General features: G+C 39.2%; 1 protein-coding gene across 1 annotated transcript; it reads left to right on the top strand.

Annotated features, from left to right (window-relative positions):
* Positions 1-114: 114 nt before the first annotated feature.
* On the top strand, positions 115-17,694 carry lrrc8c (leucine rich repeat containing 8 VRAC subunit C). The gene is made up of 3 exons (XM_004913727.4): positions 115-343; positions 10,695-10,836; positions 13,651-17,694. The coding sequence occupies exons 2-3, from the start codon at positions 10,699-10,701 to the stop codon at positions 15,901-15,903; spliced, it is 2,391 nt and encodes a 796-aa protein (XP_004913784.1). The 5' UTR covers positions 115-343; positions 10,695-10,698; the 3' UTR covers positions 15,904-17,694.
* Positions 17,695-19,807: the final 2,113 nt, after the last annotated feature.

Genomic DNA, 19,807 nt, shown 5'->3' with positions numbered 1-19,807 from the left:
ACCAGATCCCCTCCCGCCCTTTCATACTGTCCGTGGAGCATGAGTGTTTTTTCGGACGAAGGCAAAGAGCAGCTCCTCAAGTCGAGAGCACAGACCCCCCCCCCCCACCTTTATGTTTGGTGGCGGGAGTTGGGAGAGGGTGGGGAGAGCTGTGTGCGTCACTCCTGGGCTGTGAAAACATCTGCGCCGGCGTCCAGCAGCAGGACAGGGAGGACAAGCCGGAGTGTGGGAAGAGGAAGGCAACTGCGCAGCCACAGCATCATCCCGCTATTCCCCTGGCACAGGAAAGCCGGGCATGACTGCACTGACACTGCTGCTCGGAGCACGACCAGCCTGGATCAGGGTAAGTATGGGGTATGTAAGCAGCGGGCTGGGCTAATCTTCCCCATGCTGATATCAGCCGGACACAAAGTCCTGGATGTTGCTGCGCTTGGTACTCTCAGCACCGCCCTGCCTTACGTCTGTGGTGCGGGGGTATCTGAGCAAGGAGCTAAGTGGGGATTTTCCAGTAGAGTGATAGCTGGGGCATTCCAGTGGGGGGGGGTCACCTTGCCTGCACTGGCCAAGCATGTTTGCCTAACTCAAATGTCTTCATATTACCGTATTAATTCTATAGAACTGAGTTCCCTAGCTCTGAGAACGGAGACTAACTCATACAGTATGTTGGTTGTACAGTGTTGAATAATGTTCTTATTGCTAGCAATATTTCTAGTTATGTCTAGAACTATCAGCAGGCAAGGATTGGGCACACTGGGTGCATCTCATGCCACACACTTTTTTAAAGACCATATGCTGTAGAGCAGGACCCCCAACCTTTCTTACTCCTGAGCCACAGTCAGATGTGAAAAGACTTGGAGAGCAACACAAGCACCATAAAAGTTCATGGAGGTGCCAAATAAGGGCTAAGATTGGCTATTAGGCAGCCTCTATGCACACTATCAGCTTACAGGGGGCTTTATTTGGTAGGAAATCTTGTTTGTATTCAGCCAAAACTTGCCCCCAAGTCAGGAATTCAAAAATAACTACCTGGTTTGGGGGCACTGAGTCCAACATCCAAGGGGTTGGTGAGCACCATGTTACCCCCGAGCCACTGGTTGGGGATCACTGCTGTAGAGTGAAAGCAGACACCAAGAACTAACCTAACGTCTTAAGAGAACTGAAGTACAGATATGGGATCCATTATCCGGAAACCAGTTATCCAGAAAGTTCTGAATTATGGAAAGGCCATCTCCCATAGACTCCATTATAAGCAAATCATTTTAATTTTTTTAAATGATTTTCTTTTTCTCTCTACTTTGTGTTTGATCCCAACTAAGATACAATTAATTCTTATTGGAGGCAAAACAATCCTATTGGGTTTATTCAATATTTAAATGATTTTTAGTCCCAAGGTCCCCGGCATTCTGGATAACAGGTCCCATACCTTTTACTTCAGAAAAATACTTCACTGAAAAAACTAGGGACATTTCCAGAGATAAACATTTCTAGGGCCAGTCCATGGGACCTATGGCTGTCTGGAAAATGTGAATTCTTACAGTGCTGCAAAGTATCATTAAAGTGTCACAAAATGAAAGAGCTAAATAAGGTGCTTGTCCAGGTTGGGGGGGATGCTAGAAACAGCCACAGATAAAATGTTTGCAAACATTTTTGTATTTAGTTTGCCCTTATTTTTTATATGAAATGAACAAGAAATGGGAGTGCAAAAGACAAATGAAATTCTCTGTTTAAGTTCATATTCACCCCAATTATTTCCCCTTTTGCAATATTGCTAATTATTACCTCCTGTCTACAACAGAGTTTTGCATCCCTTTACCTCTTTGTGCTTCCCACATTTTGTATATGTACGATCTAAATTTGCAGCATAAAGAGCCCATGGATTTTCCTATTAGCATTTACACTGATCCCCCGATTAGCAATTCTGCAGCTTAGGAATTGAACTATTTTTATGCGGAGCTGGCTTGCACACATTATACATAGAAAAAAGGTTTGGGGAATAACATAGCAGTTATGATACTTGATATGTTACAGTTAAAGGACAAGGAGAGGCTAAGTCACTTGGGGGTGCCAAAATCTTAGGCAACCCCAAGTGACTTTAATCGCATACCTTGTACCCCGGGCTGGTGCCCCTGTTAGGAGAAAACAGCACCAGCCCGGGGTACCTGTAGCGCTTCCTCCTTCCTGCTTCGTTTTGGCGGCAAATTCCTGGGACCGGCGCATTAGAGTAAAAAGCCGACTTCTCTGTTAAAGTTCGGCTTTTTCACTCTACTGCGCACGCAGAGTAATGTGCGCGCACCCGAAGCAGGAAGGAGGAAGCGCTGCAGGTACCCCGGGCTGGTGCTGTTCTCTCTCCGAACAGGGGCACCAGCCCGGGGTAAAAGGTAGGCGATTTAAGTCACTTGGGGGTGCCTAACATTTTGGCACCCCCAAGTGACTTTGCCTTTCCTTCTACTTTAAATAAAATTAATGGCCCAGCTACATTAAAAGGTGGTGTACACCTTTAAATTATCCTTTAGTATGATGCAGTGATATTCTGAGACAGTTTGCAGTTGGTCTCCATTTTTTAATTATTTAGGTTTTTGTTCAGCAGCTCTTCAGTTTGGAATTAAAGCAGTTATCTGGTTGCTAGGGTCCAAATTAACCTGGAAACCAGGCAGTGGTTTGAATTTGAGACTGGAATATGAATAGAAGAGGGTCTGAATACAAAGAGAAGCAATACAAAGTAACATTAACAAAAAAAATTATCCTATCCCTCATTTGTAAAGCTGGGAAGAGGCAGAAGTGGAAGACAAATAATTAAAAAAACTATAAAAATTAAGAAATTAAAAACATGCTAAGAAATGGCCATTCTATAACAAGTTAATTAAGAGGTGAACCACCCCTTTAACACATATATGTAAAGCAATCTTGCACTTAGAGAAATAAAATAAGGGTGCTTTACAACAGTGCCTGTTGATTTTGAGTGTGCTAGAGACACTGGCAGCAATACAGCATTATAGGCCTTGAGCCTAAAGGGCATTTTATTAACATTTCAACTTTCTTCAGCTTAGTTGGAGCACAATATATTTGTCTTTACTTGTCTATGTCCAACTCTGATTTCTTGCAAAACACAAAAGGACACCAATATTTCCTGTGGTTGTGTTTGATTGCATAAAGTAAAATTAACTGGTTTGTTTTTTATGTTGGCTCTAGTTGCGCTCTAGCCCTTATTACAGTTTAATATCTATTTACAGTGGTAAGAGAGATAAAGTGATTAAGTGCTATTCCAGCTTTCTTCTGAAACCACAATTCCTGGCACTTATAATGTAGACTACAGTCTACAGACTGCAGTCTTTAGAGAGGTTGAGTACAGGTAAATACAATCTTATGGGATAGATTTATTTATCAGAGCCTTGGCCTACTTTCCATAGCCCTTTAGGTATACTGTAGAATGGGGCTACACATTTTTATGGTATACTTTTCATTTCTAAATTAAGCTGTTTAGATAATTCACTCTACCAATGTTATTCTTAAACCGATTAATGATTTTTTTTTTAGTTGTACAGGTATGGGATCTGTTATCCGGAATGCTTGGGACCTGGGGTTCTCCAGATAAGGGATCTTTCTGTAGTTTGGATCTCCATGCTTTAAGTTTATTAAAACATCATTTAAACATTAAATAAACTTAATAGGCTTGTTTGGCATCCAATAAGGATTAATTACATCTTAGTTGGGCTCAAGTACAAGGTAGTGTTTTAATATTACAGAGAAAAAAAATCATTTGTTTAAAGTGGAGTCTATGGGAGATGGCCTTTCTGTAATTCGGAACTTTCTGGATAACGGGTTTACAGATAATGGATCCTATACCTGTAATATTAGGGTGTAGGCAGCCATCTCTGTACATTGTGTTTGATTTTGACCTTTCAGATAGAGCCATCGATACACATTAGCACTGCTTTCAGGTGGAGGAGTCCCAAGCCAGACTTATTATTAACATTTATTTATAAAGCGCCAACATATTCTGCAGCGCTGTACAATAAGTTCTTACTATTGAGTGCTATTCTGATATTTATTGGGAGCTGCTATCTTGCTCCCTTCCCATTGTTCTGCTGATCGGCTGCTGGGAGGGGGGTGATATCTATCCAACATGTAGCTCAGCAGTAAAGTGTCACTAAAGTTCATCAGAGCACAGGTCACATGGCTGTGGCACCCTGGGAAATGAAGAATATGGCTAACCCCATGTGAAATTACAAATAAAAATATAAGAAACTTTAGAGTTTTAGTAACTCTGCCCCTTAATGTTTGAAAGGGCTTTCAAGGTTACCTTTAGATATGGTCAACATCAGAATAAACCTGGCAAAAGATTTTCACATTGACCAGAGCAGTGCAGTTTAGAAAAGAGTAAATGACAGTAGCTAAAGGCACATGGGGAGATTAGTCGCCTGCAATAAATCTTCACTATAGCAGGCGACTAATCGGTCGGCAGAAGTTGCCACGCAAAGGAATTTTGAGCGACTTCGGAAAACCAAAGCAACGCGTGTGCCACTGTCCTAACAGGCCATGGTAGGAGATGTATTTTTCATGATCATTTATTTGTATAGTAGAAGCAAGTTATATAGTGCTTAACAATAATATAACAAAGCAGGAAGTACTTACAGTAAATTAAAGGTTGCAGAATTTATAAGTAAAACTGTAGGGCTTACAATTTAAAGGCATGGGGAACACATGACACAGAAGGTTGGCAAAAAGGATGGGTGATAATTCTTTATGGTGTGGCGATTTTAAATAATTTAGGGTTTCATCAAACAGCCTTTTTTAAACAGGTGGACATTTAGGGTGGTAAGATTCTAGTACATTGTGGCAATTAAACCTAGAAACAGACAGAAGTTCAAAAGAAGGGACGTAAACCACCTAGTGCATTGATTACTTGTATCACAATAAATTTATATGTTGACTACAAAAGGGTGGTTAATATTATATTGACCACCCAATTCCAAACAGCTTTAAAAACTACTAATAATAAAACACACTTTTAACGTTCACATTTTTATTGTGTCTTGATTCAAAATCTGCCCCTATGTGTGACTGCCTCCAAATATTGCAGTGCTGGTGCATTTAATGTTCACATGTATATGCAGTTTTCTTGTGGGTGAGCCCACTTTTGTAAAATAGAACAAGGGCAAGATGCGGAGGAAGTGAAACCAGGGTTAGGGGCAACACCTTCAGCAGCAGGAAGCGACAACCAGTGTACATGACATTGTTATGTGGGGTGAAAGGGTAAGTTAATACAACATAGAATGCTTTAACTGAAATATGGTGAAGAAATTATTGGATGCCTTGCCAATAAGTTATTTCATTAGATGTCTAACATGTAAGTAAAGTGATTGTAATGCAAAAATATCTAGCAGCAACAGCAATTCAGTTGTAAAGTGATAGTCCACACAAATGCACAAAAGGGGACTACTGAGTGAATAAAAATAGTATGTCCTCTGTTTTAATACTTACTGCTCTATTCCAGACTGTCTCTGAAAGAATTGGGGTTAGATTAATTTCACCAAACTCAATAACCACATTGGATGGAGTGATTATCGCCACTGAAGCAGTAGATATGTCCTCTGATTCCTTAGATATGTCCTGAGATTTCTGTTGGCAAATCCAAATATGCATGTTTGCTTCAAATCTAGAACTCCTGCTATCAATGTAATGGGAAAATTAACTAAGATAAAATGCCTCATTTGACATACATTTTTGGATTATTTTGTTAATTCCCATAACACCTTAGTATCTTGTGTAAAATGATGATTAGTCATATTGATTACCCTCCCCTCTCCTTCATAATCTTTTTTTACTACTTTCTACTTTACTAATTTATATATCAGGGTGCTTCATGTTAATATTAGTAATATTAGATCCAGAAATATGACACACAGCTATTGGTTCCAAAACCTCTACATACAAAGTGAGTAAGAGTGAATCATCTTATAATAAAGTGCTTGCTCCCTTGGCCTTTGGCAGGTTTCAAAAAGCATGTGGTGCAAGTTTGCAGGCAAGTACCATAGTAGATTATGTTGTACTTCCTCTAAGTTGGCCACCTATGACATTTGACTTGTGAGGGCCTTTTAGTTTTCACAATCTCCTTTTCAATACTGTGAGGTCACATTTGTTTTGTCAACCTAGGACAATTAAGGCTTTCTTTACTGGTGGTATGGCCCCAAGCAAAACATACTTTGTGGTCCCTTAGTTGTTGAATTGTTGAATACAAATCTCAAACTGGGAGCAGCTAATAGTTAATTGTTGGGCAACATAAAATGCTTTTCAACCATATTGCCCTACAGTGGTCATGTTTAGCTACTGCACCTACTCATTTCCCAGTTTCATTATTTCTGTTGTGTCCCACTGTCTGTGTTCTAGCACACATTCTTCTACAGCTCCCTTTATATGCAGCAATGCAAAAAGGAGGCAGTGGTGCATATAGAATGAGGCACAACTTTTTGCTCTTCATTCCTGGGGCAAAGGGACAAAATAGGCTGCTTTGCCCCTGTTTTTTGCACTTTGAACCTTACCCCATACTTCTTTTCTTAGGCTGACCACCCCTTGTTTGTCGCAGTAATGCTTAACCAAACATGGCCCAACAGATGCAAAATGTCACTTGTGGAAAGAATGATATCATGTCTGTAGCCGACTAAAAATACCATCTGTATACCTTATAATTATGGTAAACACACATTTTATCATGTATTTTTTTTCATTAGAAAAAAAAGTAAAGTAGTGCCTTAAGCAGAAGGATTGTGTTACTGGGTGAGGGAAGAGAGGTCCCATTCACACAAACAGGAAATGGCCATAAGAGCTGCACAACAGAATTCATTCACACTCACAGTACTGTGCCCATGTTTACCAGCTAAGGGAAAAACTGCCTGTCTCTCATGGACTATTAGCAAAGATTACTGCCATGACTTTTAACTCTGTTGTCGCCATGCCACACTAATGTTTGACTGCTATATTTATGGATATATCATTTGTCCATTATGGAATAGAGCAGCAATTCTTATTTCACAGAACTTCAAAAATTAACTTCTACAAAATGTACCCTTTTGATTCTGATACATTTTTGAAGAGCCTAGTTACTGGGTGGGTCTATCATGGCTTAAATGAGTTTCTTTTTTTTTTTTTTACAAGTGATTCTTTGGAAATATCTAAGCATCTGTTATTTTCATGGGGTCTATGGAAGATATTTCATTTTAACACTGCTGAATAAGGAGTATGGTAGCATTCCACGTAAATGTGGATAATTTTTCATATCTCAGTAAAACTTGGTCTTTGAATTTTAAGGAACAGTAACATAAAAAAATTCAAGTGTATAAAAGAAATTCCAATATAATGTACTGTTGCTCTGCACTGGTACAACTGGTGTGTTTGCCTCAGAAACACTACTATAGTTTATATAAAGAAAAATGCTGTGGGGGCAGCCATTCAAAGGAGAAAAGGCACAGGTTACATAGCCTTTTCTCCTTTTTTCCAGCTTGAATGGCTGCCCCCATGTCTACACAGTAGGGTATTTAAATAATCTATAGTAGTGTTACTGTAGCAAACACACCAGTTTTACCAGTGCAGGGCAACAGTACATTATATTTCATTTACTTTAAAAAGTTTAAATTTTTTGGTGTTACTGTTCCTTTAAGTCCTGATTCAGGCACTGAGCTCCTAGTGTTTCTGGCATCATCCTTTCTGTATGTCCCTCTTTTCTCATTGCACAGTCCCAATATTTAGAACCCAAAAAGGATAGGGCTTATGAGAAAGTAGGCTGGGCTATTAATATCATGATTTTAAAATTGGTAATGTTTAGAAGAAGAATGACTGACTGTATCTGCACTTTAGTCACTGAAAGCTGCTGGACCTCACACTAGAGCTAGCAATGTAACAATGCACTGGGTTTAGTAGTGATAAAACCTTTTCTTTTGTTGGTTTTAAATTATTTTAATTTTTTTCATTTCTTTTAATAAATTCTGATTTTCTCCCGTCTAAGGGATTTATTTTTTATTAGCAGCTGTAAAAGCAGTTTACGTTAATAGTCATATTATTAAACTGGAATGAAGTTATTGTTTTTCTTGAGCTATCTTCTAAAAACATCTTAGGACATTGCACAAAGGAGGACTGAGCCACCAGCCTGTTGCTTTCAATTACATGGTGTTACTGTTTAGGAATAATATAAACATGTGCTTACTTAAGTACAGTCCCCTCAAGGAGAGAGTATGTGTTGTTTCCTTTATGAACTGTTTATAGTCGTGGACAGTTAGATTTGCTTTATGCTTGACATCTGTGTTGGAAAATTAGATTTGGATGGCATGAATAGAAATGCAAAGTTGGCAAGCAGCTGTAGCTGGTTATTGGCAAAGAAGACACACTGGCGACTAGTAGCAGCTACTTTTTCACGGCTACTAAACTTTAGAAAATACCCTGCCATAGACAATACTGAGAATTGTCTCTGCTAAAACACTCCTAGAGACAATTATCAATAAATGATCAGCATTGTCTATTTCAGTAACCACAACAAGCTGCTGCTATTGGTGCTCTGTGTGTCTTAACCCTAAATGTTGTTGTCAGGGAGGTGCTTGGGGTTCACACCATTAGTTTGGAGCCCCCCAGGTATCAAGCAGGATACCAGGAGACAGGAGCAAGGAATCTTGAGCACAAAACAGAAGTAGAAACTCAAGGTACAGGAACACAGATTACCAAGAACTCAGGAACAGCACTTTGCATAACAAGGTCAGGAATAATAATAATAATAATAATAACACAGGATACAGATTCAGGAACCATCCACAACTGAATAAAATTAGCAAAATGATCCAGCTTGGACCAAACGGGGGAGGGACTTTTTAAAGGGAACAAACTGCCAACACCTAGCAAAAGTTGGGAGAACATGGCTAAAAGGACTCCCAGAAATAATAATACCACAACAAACTCAGTCTCCTGTAGCTGGGAGGTACCTGCACCACCACTGAACAAGCCTTGCAGGGTTCAAGTTCCTATAGTTGCTCCACGCTTTAATTTAAAACCTTAAATGTCAGATTACCTAAACCCCTCAGCATTCACCTCAGTCCTGCCCCAGTTGAGCTTATAAGAAAATGTCCCTGTCACATTCACGCACACCTGCCTGTGTTTTTTGGGTGTAGGAGAAAACCCACACAGACACAGGGAGAACCTCCAGACTCAAGGTGTAAACAAACTCAGGACAATCTTTGAAAGGCAGATATGCCACCCAATGAGCCACCATGCACACTGGGTAGTATATTTTCTGTATGGTTTAGATGATTCACTGTATATAGTTCTAAAAATGTAAACAATACACTTTTGGATATAAATGTGGATTGTTGGTTATCATGGTTATTATTTGCTACCAACATACTGTAACTTCTATGGTTAATTAGGAACTACTTGTGGGAACAGGAGCTGCCTTACTATTTAGGTCCTGTGAGAATCACTAAGAAGTACATGTTATCTCTGTACCATATGCATCTTTTATTAGTAGATATGAAGATATTTTTAGACCCTCTGCATCTGTCAGAATGAGTTTAAAACGACTCTTTAGCCTACACACAAAAGATTTAGATAGTGTTTTTTTTTTTATGGGAACCAGGGTAAAACATGATGCAATGACTTTTCCAGGAGAGATTAATAAGATATCACTTCCATTGCATGTTTTTTTAAAGCAGGGATGATTTAAACATGTGGCAAGTTGCTAAATATATTTTGTTTTTCCTTGTTAACTGTAGTCTGGCACCAATACATTAAATGCTGTTTATGGTATATACTATTTGGGACCAATTTGTATTCTGCCCTTATTGGTTGATATCGGTTGCCTCATCAACCCACCATATATGCAGTGAAGATTATACCAAACCTTGTTATTAAATCATGTACCCCCTGTAAAGTATGAGGATATTAGAAGTCACCAAGGAGTTCCATGACCTGTATAAAAGCACTCGCCCATTGGCCTCATGATTCCTAGATTATTCCATATCCAACAATCAACATTTTGTTTTCTTTTTGTTGTAGCTGAGGTTTGCCTAATTTCTGCATTGATTTGTGTAACAGCAGTACTGTACTGCCTTGGTATATACTCTAATTACCAAACACTGAAAAAATCATAGGCATAAATTACCATAATACACAGGAATGTGGCCTGTGTTCCTGCACAGACATCTAGGCCTTTGATACTGTATAACTGTGTGTTTATGTTACTTAGCCTGTATGTGTATGTAATTTACAAAAAATTACATATTACATCTGAGCATGGTAATTGTCAGTAAACCGAACACGAGACACATGCCTCTTAGTGCATATCATTATAGTTTCTTGATAATGCTATGTAAGTTGTTATAAATCAGCACCCCTCACCCATTAATGTCAGGCAACAGATATACAAGGTTGTTTCCTGAAAAAGAATCATGAATGCTGGAAGTGCTATAACTTAGCAGCTCCCATAATAAATAATAATGTGCTGTTTAGAGAAAGAAAAAACAAATGGCATGTTTCAGGATGATTAGGCTCTTTGCCATCTCTATCCTTGGGAAGCTTTTATAAGCTTTTCCTGTACAGCTTCAATGGGCAATAAGAAGCTGGCTTAGATCAGTTTTGTGTGTGTTTGACATGGTTTGAGGAAAGGTGTCTGTTTGGCAGTGCTTATAATGGAATCTTTTTGAATTTGTATTTTGCAGAAACATGATTCCAGTGACGGAGTTCCGACAGTTTTCCGAGCAGCAGCCAGCATTCCGTGTTCTCAAGCCATGGTGGGACGTGTTCACGGACTATCTGTCTGTGGCAATGCTGATGATCGGAGTCTTTGGTTGCACATTACAGGTAGATGGATAGCCTATGTGAATACCTTCTGCACAAGCTATTTTGATTTGGTGCAGTACTCAATTTTTTTCATTTTTTATTTGTCAAAATTGTGGGGACACTACACCCCAAAATACTACTAAACTAAAGTACTACTAAACTGGCAATCACAGGAAATATTCTTGTAAAAAAAAAATTGCAGATACATAATGCTACATTGTTTCCATTTAACCAGCTGATCACTGGACAGTCCACAAGATTGAGTAACACTGCCAACTAGTATGGTGTTGGCAAGTGGGTCATTCTCAAACAAATCTTTAAGTGAACACTTCAACATAGCCATTCATAAGTGTAATCCCTGGCTACAAGCAGTCACAGGGGGATGTGACTCTTTATGGCCAGCTTTATTTTTCAAGCCAGAAATAATGTAATCTTACATTGGGAAATAGTTGTTTATGTATTTATTTAATCTAATTAATTAATTGGGCTTTTCACTTCCTAATTTTGTAAACTCCCTAGTGAGTGTGCCTTGGCAACAGAGTCAAATATATCTTTGTTTTTTTATTTTGATGAACGGTGGATAATGTATTACCAGAAAAAGAAATTAAAGCAGAAAAATTAGTTCTAGTACTTTATGTAGTAGAAAAATAAAAGGAGTTAACATGCTGTAGGCAGCAGTTTGTTTTGGCAAAAGAAGTGTAAAAGCATTATCAAAACCACTGAACTGGTAATGAGACCAGTGACAGTTTAGTACTTTTTATTCAGATATCAACAGCTACTTTATTTTCCTTTAATTTCAGTGGAAAGCTTTTCAGTGCTTTAAAAACAGGCATTTCTGGTATTTCAGATTCATGAAAAGTGAATTCAGTCTATTTAGACACTTTGTATATAGGACCCTTATACTTTTGAACTATTTTTTCGCAAATAGTAATTAATAAGGCAACGTAAAGACTGATAGTTTTTGTTTTCTAAAATCGAAACTATCCTCTTACCTTTCATCTCATCTGACACAATTCAAATGGACAGCCCATTCCCAGTGGTAAGAAAATACAGTTGTAGTAGCTACAGCAGCAGCATTTCTGTGTCTTGAGTAGACACAGCTGTAGCTGTATAATGATCATTTTAATACAATATTGCCTGCATTTGGCAGTGCTGTATTCATGAGGGGTGGACAGGGAGGCACATAAGCCACCTACCTCTTCTCCTCCAGACTCTCCGCTCTCTTGGCCTTTGTGACACTGCCTTATCCTGGTTTTCATCTTATCTCTCAGATCGATCCTTCAGTGTCTCTTACAATGGGGAATCATCTTCTCCCTTGCCTCTTTCTGTCGGGGTTCCTCAAGGCTCTGTCCTGGGCCCCTTACTATTTTCTCTCTATACCTCCTCACTTGGCAAATTAATCAGTTCTTTCGGCTTTCAGTACCACCTCTATGCTGACGATACTCAGATCTATCTTTCCTCTCCTGATCTCAACCCAGAGCTTCTAACTCGCGTCTCTTCCTGCCTGTCCGCTATCTCCACTTGGATGTCCCAACGTTACATCAAATTAAACCTCTCTAAAACTGAACTGGTTCTCTTTCCCCCATCCAACGCCCACATTGTTCCCGAGGTATCTATAACGGTTAACAATTCTACCATCACCCCATCTTCCCAGGCCCGGTGCCTTGGGGTTATCCTTGATTCTGCCCTGTCCTTCACCCCTCATATCCAATCACTTATCAAATCATGTCACTTTCACCTAAGAAATATCTCCAAAATCCGATCATTTATCACCCAAGATGCTGCCAAAATTCTTATTCACTCTCTTATAATATCTCGCCTGGACTACTGTAACTCCCTATTAATTGGCCTTCCCCTCCAAAGACTGTCCCCTCTCCAGTCCATAATGAATACTGCTGCCAGGCTCATACACCTCTCCAACCGCTCCTCCTCTGCCATGCCACTCTGCCAATCCCTGCACTGGCTTCCCCTACCATCCAGGATAAAATTCAAACTATTGACCCTCACATTTAAAGCAGTCCATAACTCTGCCCCACCCTACATCTCTGAACTCATCTCTAGGTACCATCCAACCCGCTTGTTACGCTCCTCTACTGACCTGCTCCTCAACTCCTCTCTCATTCCCTCCTCACACGCTCGCATTCAAGACTTTGCAAGGGCTGCCCCCCTTCTCTGGAATTCGCTTCCACAAACTGTCAGACTTTCTCCCAATCTCTCTGCCTTCAAGAGATCTCTAAAAACACATTTATTTAGAGAGGCTTACCCTAATCTAGTTTAGCAATACCCTGTGCCCCACCTCTCACAACTCTGGTCATGCCCATTCCCACACCTTGTGTCTCAACCCTTTCTCCTTGTAGATTGTAAGCTCTTTTGGGCAGGGCCCTCTTCACCTCTTGTATCGGTTACTGATTGCTTTATATGTTACTCTGTATGTCCAATGTATGTAACCCACTTATTGTACAGTGCTGCGGAATATGTTGGCGCTTTATAAATAAATGTTAATGTAATGTAATGTAATGTACCTGTCCTGCTTTTTACATTAACCATAGCTACACCAACTGCCTACCCATCCACTGCCCTATTGTTTTGTATAGAGATTTTTGCCACTTATGAAAAGGTAGAAGCTTTTCAGCAGTCTAGTTCAATCTTATACATTTAAGTCAAAAGTAACCTGGCTTGAGTTACAAAAACATGCTCTGCTAAGTTGGTCTGAGGAAGATACCCAAAAATCAGAGAGAACTTTATTAATCATTGTAATATTAAAAACTTTTTTCATATTTTATTTATACATAATGTCAAATCATATTTCTCTTTTTATTTATTTTTTTTATCCAGGTCATGCAAGGCAAGATAATATGCCTGCCAAGAGTGCAGCCCATTCACAACATTTCAGTCTACAATGTTTCAAATTCTAATCTGCCACTTAATACACCAAAGCCAATAACACCTGGGACAGTGGAGATGAAGGGGCTGAAAACAGACTTGGACCTTCAGCAGTACAGTTTTATTAACCAGATGTGTTACGAGCGTGCTCTGCATTGGTACGCCAAGTACTTTCCCTACCTTGTTCTGATTCATACTTTAATTTTCATGTTGTGTAGCAACTTTTGGTTTAAATTTCCTGGCTCAAGTTCGAAAATTGAGCATTTTATATCAATCTTGGGGAAATGTTTTGATTCTCCTTGGACAACCAGAGCCTTGTGCAAAGTATCTGGAGAGGAGCCAGAAGAGAAGGATAACAGAAAGAATAATCTGAATAAGTCTAACATGAACCTGTCACCACTGGAGAGTCCCTTGGTGAAGACCCAGTCTCTGAAGTCAATACCTGAGAAGTTTATTGTGGATAAAGCTGCTGCAGGTGCTCTGGATAAAAAGGAAGGAGAGCAAGCAAAAGCCTTGTTTGAGAAGGTGAAAAAGTTTCGCATTCATGTTGAAGAAGGAGATCTCCTTTATGTCATGTATGTCCGCCAAACCATTCTTAAAGTTCTGAAATTTCTATTTATCATTGGATACAATAGTGCTCTTGTGTCAGAAGTACGGTTTACTGTAGAGTGTAATGTTGACATACAGGACATGACAGGATATAATCATTTCTCTTGCAATCATACAATGGCTCATCTGTTCTCTAAGCTTTCCTTTTGTTACCTCTGCTTTGTGGGTGTTTATGGCCTCACTTGCCTTTATACTCTGTATTGGCTATTCTATCGCTCTTTAAAGGAATATTCATTTGAATATGTTCGTTTGGAGACTGGCATCAATGATATCCCAGATGTGAAAAATGATTTTGCCTTCATGTTCCACATGATAGATCAGTATGACCCTTTGTATTCTAAACGCTTTGCTGTGTTCCTCTCTGAAGCTAGCGAAAACAAGCTGAAGCAACTCAACTTAAACAATGAGTGGACAGCAGAAAAGCTGAGGCAAAGACTTCAGACCAATGCATCCAACCGGCTGGAGTTACAGTTGTTTATGCTCTCTGGCCTTCCAGACACTATATTTGAGATAACAGAGCTACAGTCCTTAAAGCTGGAAATTATAAATAATGTTATGATTCCAGCAACTATTGCTCAGCTGGACAATCTGCAAGAGCTATCATTGTGTCAGTGTTCTGTAAAGATTCACAGTGCAGCACTGGCATTCCTAAAGGAGAATCTAAAGATTCTGAGAGTTAAGTTTGATGATGTTCGAGAGCTTCCACCTTGGATGTATGGGTTACGAAACCTGGAGGAATTATATCTGATTGGATCTTTAAGCCCTGATGTATCAAAAAACATCACACTTGACTCATTCCGTGAACTGAAGAGCCTTAAACACTTATTTATAAAGAGTAATTTATCCAAAATCCCTCAAGGTGCTGTTGATGTTTCTGGCCATCTTCAGAAACTCTGCATTCATAATGATGGAACCAAGCTGGTCATGCTGAACAACTTGAAAAAGATGGTCAACCTGACAGAGTTGGACCTCATACACTGTGACTTGGATCACATACATCACTCGATTTTCAGTTTGTTAGCACTGGAAGAACTGAATTTAAAGGAAAATAATCTCAAGTCTATTCAAGAAATAGTTAGTTTTCAATACCTGCGCAAACTTACAATCTTAAAATTGTGGTACAACAGCATTACACATATTCCAGTTGAAATCAAAAAACTCACCAGCTTGGAGAGGCTTTACTTTAGCCACAATAAAATAGAGGTTCTCCCATCTCAGCTCTTCCTATGCCACAAACTCAGATACTTAGATTTGTCATACAACGACATAAGATTTATTCCACCAGAAATTGGAGTAATGCAGTCTTTACAGTATTTTTCAATTTCTTGCAACAAAGTGGAGAGCGTTCCTGATGAACTGTACTTCTGCAAGAAGCTGATAACATTAAAAATTGGGAAAAATAACTTATGCTCTCTCTCACCAAAAATTGGCAATTTGGTATTATTGTCTTATTTGGATATAAAAGGCAATCACTTTGAAACCCTACCACCAGAACTTGGCGACTGCAGAGCCCTGAAAAAGAATGGCCTTATTGTAGAGGACACCCTGTTTGAAACATTGCCATTTGATATAAGGGAACAAATGAAATCTGAGTAATTGAGCAATTTCTAGTCATTACTGGGCATTATTTAAATGTATGTAAATGCTATTGTAAATATTGTTGGTACATAGGTGGGCAGCATTTGGTATTTGAAGGGTTAAAATTCAAGGAAAGGATTTAGTCTTATAAATTATTCAGTTCAAAGGCCAGTAACACTAGTAATATATAATTTACATATAATCACTTATGGAGTTCAGGTAAAGGTGTTGTACTGTGATATGAAATATAACAATAGTGCAGCATTCTTTCCCAGAATTCTAATGTAAGTGTACCCACCACAACCAGTGGAAAATTCTGTGCCACTTTCTTGAGGAGCAAAAAGTAGTGACGGTAAGTAACACATGCTGGTGCAACTTTTACAGCAGAGGTGGTACATGGCATATACATACATGCTCTTCCCACTTATAGGCACAACATGCAGTGGGAGCCTGGTACTTGTAATCAGGGCCCAAACTAGGGGCAAACAGAAGAGGCCTAGGGCATAAGGGTGAGGTGGGCACTAGGCAAGTACCTCTTCTTTCTGCCTTCCCTTGGTCTGGGCCCTCGTGCCCTACCACCTGCTCCTTACCTATCCCCCCAACCCACACAGCTTTACCGCACATGGGGGGGGCATGGTGACTGACCAGGTAGCCTAGGGTGCCTAAACTGCAGGACTTTCTTGTGCCTTATGCAACAAAGTAGACAAAATTGGAACATGGTGCTTGTATAAATGACCACAGTAGGCACCAGCACATTGGTACAAGTTTTGTGACTATCGATCATAAATGATCTCTGTAGTCTGCAATCTGAAATGTACTGCATTATTTCAATGCATTTTTAAACATTCAAGCTCAATTAATAATGTGTATTGGCTAAAGCTCTTGACAGTTTTAGTTATGTCATTAACATAACATTAGTTACTGAAATGGGGTTTAGGATTGTTGAGTGAAAACTTTTAAAATCACTATACAAATTGATCCAGACAAATCTAATCAATCCCTCAGAAGGCCAGTTTGAGGGTTGGGGTGGGGTATTTATTACTAACCCCAAAATGGTAATCAGATTGACCCCTTTACCAGATATATATACTTTTTTAAATAAAAAGTACATAACAGACAGGATTGTAACAGACAAATGCCTGCAATGAGGGAGAAAATATCATGGTGCAATACAAATTAGATTTCAAAAACTACATTTTATAAGTATTGCAAATAAAACAACATTAATTTTGCCGATGCTCTACCTAGGGTTGTCTTCTGGCCAATATGTACCAATAAAACTGATGCTGCAAAGTTGATAAAATGTAAACCATTGTTTTGCATTTTGGTTCTCTGGTCCTGAATTTCTGCAGGTCCCTGTTCTCTGTTTTAAAGCGCAGTGACCTGCGGCTGCCCCATGCTAGGGGGTGGTAGAGGACATAGGCTACAGAACAGGGTAGCACCCCTTTTTGCTGAACCTGTGTTCACCACCTTGTGCTCGATTGTGCCACATGGCTTGGAATATCTAATAAACATTTACAGTACATTACAAATATATTATTCAGTAACTTGGAAAAGCTTATTTAGAACAGCACTATTGAGTTTGTTGAGTTGTGGTGTAAGACAAAATGTAATATTGTTGTGTTCTCCTGGTTGCAAGGACCCACATGGCTGCTGAACTTCTATAAACAATTTATAATATTCATTATTTGATATCTGCGAAGAACTAATTTAGAACTGCACTGTATAAGAACTGAATAGTATGCTTCTTATTACTAATCCTGTGCCTTTTCTCTTTTACATCAATAAAATTTGAGGACTAGTTTTATATAAGTTTAGTCTCGCTTGCTACCTCTAACCCGTTCCTCATCTCCTGCTACTATAAAGCCATAGGTTACAGTGACATGCTAATGGCAAAACATTTGTCTGAAAACTGTACAAACCTTTTAATCTGAACTGTGCTAATAACCTACTCTCAGGACTCATATTTAATTACATTAACGTTTCGGTCCTGGTCTGGAACCTCAAGATGTCAAACCCCAAACAATACATAAAAAGTTCCACTATTTAAAGAAAACATATTCCCACCCCCCCTGACACCGATCAATACCCTGACCTATCTACCCCCAGGTAGGCTTTGGACCCGGGGGTAGATAGGTCAGGGCATTGATAATTATCGGGGAGGGACTATGTTTTCTTAAAATAGTAGAACTCTTAATATATGAAACTCAAAGGTGACATAATATCCTAATATTTTACAATGGGTAAAACATTATAAAATGCATAATACCCTTATAAGGACAGTACAAGTTGTGACAAATGACATAATCAACCAGCAATTATAACTGATGCCATCACTAAGGTGCACAGTAAAATGAAAAGGCAAACAACCAAAAAAATCGGCTTTACTGTTAGAGGGCTGCTAAACTTTTTTCTGGATTAAGTTCTTCTTTAAAATAAGATGCATATATAAACACCTATTTTAAGGTATTATAGTTCTTAATAGAACAGATATTTGTTTAAGACACTTATGACCCAGCACCAGAAATATGTTTGTAATGTTTAAAATCAGCAGCGTTGCTGGAAGTTAAATGGCAACACAATATTATGTCATGTAAGTTCCTGTGTTGATTTTGGCTTTTTCAATTCAATAGCTATTATCATTCAACTGTATCCTGCCTTATGCTTCATATCTCCCTTGTTGGTAACTGTTTTCTCCTGATTGGGGAAAAATGGCACAAATAGCAATGAAGGCAGCCAGCTTTAGACAAAGAAAGTGCATGTGTTCTTGATCTGCTCATTAGACGCCAGTGAAAGCCAAAATAGCTCAGATGTTGCTACTGTAGATGCTAGAACTCTATGTAATCATAAACCCATCAAATTAGACAAACATCCACCTCCAAAGTACATTTGGCACACACTGTACTCTTTGTTCTTGTACCTAAAGAAGAATCTTGCATTGAAAAAGAGAGCAAAATATCAGCCACTGCACAACATGCAAATGAAAATGCAGTGGATGAGGAGTCTCCCACCAATGGGTTGTGACTTGCAGGGCCAGCTTAATTAGTTGCTGACATCATTAACGTACCCCCTACTTTGCTCTTTGGTGACAGCATTAACATTTGTCTCTATCTAATTTTAAATTCTGTCAATTCTTTAAAGGAACAGTAACACCAAAAAATTCAAGTGTATGAAAGAAATTCCAATATAATATACTGCTGCCCTGCACTGGTACAACTGGTGTTTTGCTTCAGAAACACTACTATGGTTTATATAAATAAGCTGCTGTGTAGCCATGGGGGCAGCTATTCAAAGGAGAAAAGGCACAGGCACTTAGCAGATAACAGATAAAACACTATTGTATTCTACAGAGCTTATCAGTTATCTGCTATGTAACCTGTGCCTTTTTTCCAGCTTGAATGGCTGCCCCCGGGGCTACACAGCAGCTTATTATATATAAACTATAGTAGAGTAAAGGCCGATAGAAGCTGCCGATATCGGTCCCTTGGACCTTTTCAATGGTAAAAAAATTGCCAAACTTCATTTCAGGTATTTCCCCAATGGGTTGTGGACATCTATGACCTGTAAGTATTTTCCTGGTAGTCCAGTAACTGGCTAAAGGGTGTCATGGTTCCCTATTTTAAAAAAGGGGAAGGTACCACTTGTTATTTCTCTTTTGGTCCCAACGTGGGGTGCTGAAGGGCCTGGTGCAGGAAGGCCATGTATGTATGTTTGTAATAGCTCACTCAAGGAGTGAGAGGCAGGATCAGGGTAAGGGTAGTAGAGCAGCTTGAGCCAATGAGGATTAGTATCCTGCTGTAACAAGGCCAACAGCATAGGTACTCAAGCAGATAGGCTCAGAGATAAGGTTGTCACCTGGCTGATATTTTACTGGCCTGACCTGTAAAAATTATGCTTTATGATGATGTTAGTAATAAGCAAC

The sequence above is a fragment of the Xenopus tropicalis genome, chromosome 4 (genome assembly GCF_000004195.4).
Source record: "Xenopus tropicalis strain Nigerian chromosome 4, UCB_Xtro_10.0, whole genome shotgun sequence".
NCBI classification, from domain to species: Eukaryota; Metazoa; Chordata; class Amphibia; order Anura; family Pipidae; genus Xenopus; species Xenopus tropicalis.
This window is presented reverse-complemented; position numbering and strand designations above follow the sequence as displayed.

What these genes read in the sequence shown, in the direction of transcription:
- lrrc8c (XM_004913727.4), top strand. Translation starts at nt 10,699, where the DNA reads ATGATTCCAGTGACGGAGTTCCGACAGTTTTCCGAGCAGCAGCCAGCA. An exon ending in TCTTTGGTTGCACATTACAG is followed by an intron (nt 10,837 to 13,650) that starts GTAGATGGATAG and finishes TTTTTTATCCAG; the next exon opens with GTCATGCAAGGCAAGATAAT.